Source organism: Oxyura jamaicensis, chromosome 7, assembly GCF_011077185.1.
Source record: "Oxyura jamaicensis isolate SHBP4307 breed ruddy duck chromosome 7, BPBGC_Ojam_1.0, whole genome shotgun sequence".
NCBI lineage: Eukaryota > Metazoa > Chordata > Aves > Anseriformes > Anatidae > Oxyura > Oxyura jamaicensis.
Genome location: NC_048899.1, coordinates 25,082,196 through 25,088,195, shown reverse-complemented (window position 1 = coordinate 25,088,195; position 6,000 = coordinate 25,082,196). Strand labels below are relative to the sequence as shown.

The 6,000-nt window shown below is 45.4% G+C and overlaps 1 protein-coding gene across 4 annotated transcripts in view; it reads right to left on the bottom strand.

Annotated features, from left to right (window-relative positions):
• SEMA5B (semaphorin 5B) overlaps positions 1 to 6,000 on the bottom strand; it is a 268,777-nt gene that overhangs the window by 135,329 nt on the left and 127,448 nt on the right. For all 4 annotated transcript variants that reach the window (XM_035331907.1, XM_035331906.1, XM_035331909.1 and 1 more), the window contains one exon: positions 519 to 724. In XM_035331907.1, coding sequence (XP_035187798.1) covers positions 519 to 672 — 154 coding nt within the window. In that variant the 5' untranslated portion in view covers positions 673 to 724. The remainder of the gene's footprint in view (positions 1 to 518; positions 725 to 6,000) is intronic.

The window sequence follows — 6,000 nt, the reverse complement described above, 5'->3', positions numbered from 1 at the left end:
AAGAAAAGAAAAGAAAAGAAAAGAAAAGAAAAGAAAAGAAAAGAAAAAAGAAAAAAAGGCAACAAAAAATGCCAGTTGCTTGCTGCAATTTTAAATCAATTTACTTCCCTTGCATTCAGATATGTCCAAATTCTCTCTCACTTTTCACTTTTTATGCAGCCGGATCCAGCCAGCCATGAGAGGTATATAAAACACTACTAAATCCATTTAGAAGAAAGGAAGCTGAGACACAGCTTCAACATGGCACAAGGTTACTGGGAGGCTGTAGCAGAGTTGGAAGTGGAGATTCTTAGACCAGTAGTCCCTAAACTGCCTGAATTATGTGACTGCTATGAAACCTCGGAGTAAAAACCCTGCCAAGCTTCAAAGTGAATGGGATTCATCAGCCCACTTGCACTGGCCTGTGGATAGCAGGTGTAAGGAAAAGCACCAACTAAACCATCATCCATAACAACACCAGGAAGGACTTCAAAATGGATCATCCTACTGGAACTTGAAACAGGAATAGAAGCTCTTACCTTCAAAAGCAATTGTGGGGTGTTCTTTCCTGACACACTGCTGATGTTCAGCTTCAGAGTATTCAGGTACATTCTGTGATGCTGAGAGATGAAAAGCAAGAAGAAAAAGGCTTGGCAATGACAGGGAAATGGCCTTTAATCTTGAAACAACCATGACTGAAGGGCGGTCGCAGATCTAGCTTCCAAGGTAGGCCCAGGGAGGATACCTGAAACACAAATAATTCCACTTTCAGAAAGATGCATGCTTATCCGAAGTGCGTAACATGGGTAGAGAAGGGTGGAGTTCCCCTTTCATCCCAACCCCACATGTGGTAAGTACACATGAAAATATCTCACAAAACAGTAACTAAAAAACAAAAGACCCAATTTACGACTGTATTGGAGTTTTTAACTTCAAAGAGAGGTGAAGTGCACAGCTTTCTAAATATCCCTGTGTAGCTTTGGGGTATATGCCCTCACACAGTACCCACTGTGCAATGGTTAGTGGTGACAATATGAAATCACAAATACTCCAGGTGTAACCGTGTCCCCCAGTGGACACCTCGCTCCCCAGCTGCATGACATGTCCGTGTTTAAATGTTGTGCTACACTCAAGAAATTGCTAAGAGCACATCAGAACACGTGCAAGTAATGCTGTTCTAATAGGAGATTTATACATTTTACCACTGCTGTTTTAAATGTCTTGAAACAAGAAAAGCCAATTTAAAGGTGTTGCCAGGAAAGTGCTAATTAAGGTGTAACATAAAAATTAAGAGCTTAATAGGGAGAATGGTGAGAAGCGAGTCAATTGCCTGCATTACCGTGGGATGCTAGAGCTCCCAGACACGAGCTGAGCCACAGCTAAAGAGGAGGAGCTCTTCTCTCCAGCTAGGAGAGGGGCAAATCATGCCTTTTCTACGTGAGCAGTTTTTAACAATAGAAACAGAAAAGATATAGCCCTAAAAGCTCCCCAGGGCCTACCAGGCCTGAGGCAGGGGACGGAGGATTAATTAGCCCATGCCACAAGCTCCCCAAGATGCTGCGGCAGCTTAGGAAAATCTGCATTGCCAAATTTAATCTTACTGATGTGCACATTGTATTTTCCTATGTAACTTTGTTCAATTATTGCAAACACGTGTTTTCAAACAAATGGAGTCTTCTATCCTTGAATCTTACCTAGTGATAAAGCTGATTCAGATTAAATTCGCACATAATGAGATTTTCAGTTCCCGTGGGTGTAGTGATTCATAAAGGGAGCACAACAGTCAGCTCCTGCAGTGCCCAATACCTCTGTACTTTTATTTGGAGACTCCAAAACACCTTCAGTGAGCTGAAGTGGCCAGACTGGGAGCTAGTAACATGAAGCACTGATAAGCAATGGCAGGCTCGTGGCATGGAGCGAACTCCAACACAGGGGACAATGCTGTGACATCGAGGAGCTGGAAGAAGTTTGTAAAGGTCCTTGGGCACCACAGGAGCAATAACAGAGTGCTTACAGGAGCAATAGCAGACAGCAGGTTTGAAAGATGGAGGCTATGTTTTATTCTTATCCCTCTTTCTCTGTGATTTTAAACTCTGGCATAAAGATGAGTTGCCAGTGCATCCATTATGCATATCCCCTGCAGTAGCTGCGTACCACTGACTGAAAATAACATTGGCATTCAGAATTTGGGGGAGTTCTAGGGACTTGGTTTCCTAACTAGTGTGAGTGAGAGATTACAGCATTTCACAATTTTTCCAGACCCATATACATACAGATTTTATGCAGAACTGTATGAAATCCCCTTCCATTTCTCCAAAGGAATTTCTATAGCACTTCACTATGGAGCTGTGCTTTGCTTTTTGTTGTTGTTGTTGTTTTTAACACAGCAAATATAATGTTAAATTAAAAAATGGGGCTGGCAGAAGTTATAGATGTGAAATCATTCAAAGCTAAAGCCAGCACAGCGTTTAGTCATTAAGCACAAGCATACTGCAGGGCATACACAAATGGGTACTGTGGCATCTCAGATGATGGAGATGTTGTGCAAGTCACGCTGTAACGGAAGTTATTGATGATGAAGCATTGGATTATTTTTTCAGCCATTGGTTTAAATAACATTTTTTTCAGTATAGATCCAGAAATTAAATACAGCACACAGATGTGAACCCCAGGGAGATGCATTTCTGTAGCTCCACTAAAAGTTCCAGAAGAGACAAAGCCAAACCTTCCCTAGATCGGAGATGGTTGTTGTGGGAAATGCATATTGCAAGAGGACGTTTTCACTGTCAGATATCCTTGCTGGAAACTGGAAGAGACAGGCACAGAAATCTGACTTTACACGTGCTGTACTCCTCCCAGTGCAGCTGTTATTAGCTAATCCTAGAAATAAGGTACTAAGCTAGACAGACTTTTGATCTGAGCCAATATGGCTGTTTTCATGTATGAAGCATCCAAAAAGTGATCTCAAGTCAGGTGAATAAAACTTTTAAATTAGATAACAGTACTTGAGGACACAGAGCAGAGCTTCCCCGCAGTCCTCCAATGCTCCTCTAGGGCCTTGTGTGGTCTCGAATCAGCAGATGAGTAAATTCAAGCCTCGCACTCAACAGGGCCATGAAATGAGAAAAAAGTTGCATACAAGAAAGCTTCATAATGTCCCACAGCCTATTCTGTGCCAAAGCAGAGAACATTTACTAGTGTTTTGTCTGGACTAGTTGTAAAATGTGCCAAGTAGCTGGATTTCTGCCACTTTCCCTGGGAGATTTTACCAGAGTCCAAGGGACTTCAGCATTCCTTAGAAAGCTGTAACCAGTATTTGGGGTAAATTTCCATCTTCTTTTTCCTTTTTGTCATAGGGAAATCCGAAGTGTGCATGAAAATCATGGTTTTGAACTTGATGTGGAGTGGAAATGCATGATCAAAGAAAGATGAAAAATAAACAATATAAAAAGCTTGTATCCCTCCCTTCCTTGGCTACCTCTTTCATCCAATTACATCCATCAAATCTACTAAACAAAATCTGTGCCATGTGCAGCCCTGAACTGGAGTCAGTGAGTCAGCAGGTAAATACCAGCTTGAAAATCAGAGCCCTAGAGCATCGGCTGAATGAAATTCAGACAGCAGATAGTATTGCAAACAGTTACTCTACAATCTGCCCCTTCTCAGGCTGCCTTGGTCAGTTTCTTCTGAATATTTTAAGAGAGGCCCTAACTAAGTAACTGCTATTCCCAGCTGCTGCAACTTGATTTCCAAAAAACCCATACTCACCATATGAAAAAGTGCTGTGTGCAGGAGGAGATCAATTGTAGGCCAAGAGCAAACTAGTGGCTGTCTGGGAGAGTCTGGCAGCTAGTTATGAAGTGTAAATGTTTTAATTCTGCTGGAGATGGCCAGACTCAAGCCTCCCGTTTTGCCCCAGCTGCAGATTTTCACTGCGAGGGCTGGAGCCCGCAGGGTGCCGAGGAGCAGCCCTCCGCAGCCGGACTGCTGAAGCACCACACGTCCTAAGCACAGCCCAGGCTCACCGTGGCTTGCGCTGCTGGAACTTGTCCTAGTGCTAAGCCATTTAGACACAGTTTAAATGCTATAAAAAGAGCTGTTCTTATTAAAGTCCCTCTGCTCAGAACGGCTTAGGGCTCAAGAAATCAGCTGTCAAGGTTTCAGTACAGATGAGAGACAAGAGCTGAAATCCCTGGTTAAACTCAAATCCCAGGCAGGACATATCGTTTCCATTCTGTATTCGCTCATTTTGATGTATCTTTACCACCTTGGCTATATCCCCGCTCTAAAATGCAGACACATTAAAAAAAAATAAAAAAAAAATAAAAAGGATGAAAATGTCCAACAAGATTGTCTGTCCAAGTCTTTCTGTCCTCTCCCTCCTGCAAGCCCGTGGTGGAGGCCCCAAGGCCCTGGGGTGGCTGGGGCCCCTCTCCCCCCTCTCCTGCCATGCGCACTGAAGCCCTCTGGCCCTCCGCCAGAAAGGTCAACAAATTCAGGCTCTGCAGGATCCAGTGAAATACGCTACAGAGAGGCATTTTGTAGAGCACCACCTTCTCCCACCACCCTAATTCAGGCTCCCTCAGCTCCTGGCTCCCTCCGCTGTGCTCCTCCTGGGGGACACGGGAGTTCTGCAGGCCCAATGTGTCACCCGAGCGGAGATGTGCAGCCCCGGCGTCTCTGCGAGCACAGACCCACTGGCACATGTCCCCTTCTCCCGGCAGCCTGACAGGGTCGGCCTGCATCCTGCTAGGCCTCGTGGTTTCGCCCCCAACCCAAGCGCAGCGCTGGGGGATCACCCGTGGTCCCCCCTGCGTTCGCTCTCGGGGCAAGAGGCTTCTCTGGCTCCCCTGGTATTGTAGCATTGCAACTCCATCGATTTCGCAGGAACTAATCCTGATTTACAGAGGGTAACTCAGATCAGGCCCCCTTTGACTAAAGCTCCGTGTCTAAAAGAAAAATACCTTCAATCAATCTTCAAGGCTTTAAAACAAAGCACACTTTAAAAATGGCTGTACCAGGAATCCATATCCTGCTTTCCTCTGACTGTAACTATCATTTTGACTTAATAAAACGTGACAGTAAAGTTTAAGGATAAAAGAAAATGCTTCATCTTTCATTTTAAAGAAAAGAGATGCTTTTAAAAAAGGCTAAAAAAGGAACCTCCTGAAAAAGCATTAATTCTCCCATTCGGGATCTTTTGTCATTGGCACAGTCATGATTTTATTAGAATGGGATACCAGAGAGAAGAAGAGCAGAGGCAAGAGTTGAACACTGAAGTATTCAAAAGAGCACTGGCAGAATTAAGGAAATAAATACAAACAGTACAAATTATAAGGCACGGCAGCTCAGCAATGCGGCTACAACAGCCTGGCACAGGCGGCTCTGCCCTAGAAAAGAGAACCGCGAGGCCAACAAATCCTTGGCCCTTGTCCCTGTGCCGCTCTGTGCCCTCCCCTCCGGCAGGAATGCCTTCCTTGGGCTGGCTCGAGGGCTGGGTACACTGTCGAAGAAAAGGCACGGCCTTTCCTCTGGCCCTGGCCATGTCTCTAGTGCCTGTGCTGGGGGCACGGAGCTGCCTCACAGTCGAAAAACATCTTGCTGCACCTGCGTGTCTGCCTGCCAGCGCTCGTGCCCCTCAGACTGGGCTCTCGCACACTGAGCTTTGCCCGTTCATTTATTTTTGAGGCAAACACATGGGCGCTGGGTTTTGTCATGCTGTCCTGTGCCCCATGCTCAGAGATTCCCACAACAGCATCCAAGGGCCTCACACTGAACCTGCTCTCACAACAGGAAGAGAGAACCACGTTTTCATGCATATAATCCGAGGGTTATCTTTTAAAGAAACCCTACAGGTCAGCAGCGGGGTGGGAACTGGAGCTCCGCATTCACCGCTGAGCACCCTCCCAGCTCCTGCCTCGCAGCCAGCACGGTACCCACCGCAGCATCGCGGTAGGTTTTATATCAGGAACAAAACAATCAAGATCTCACAATACAGGTCACTTCATTGCAACCTTTCTG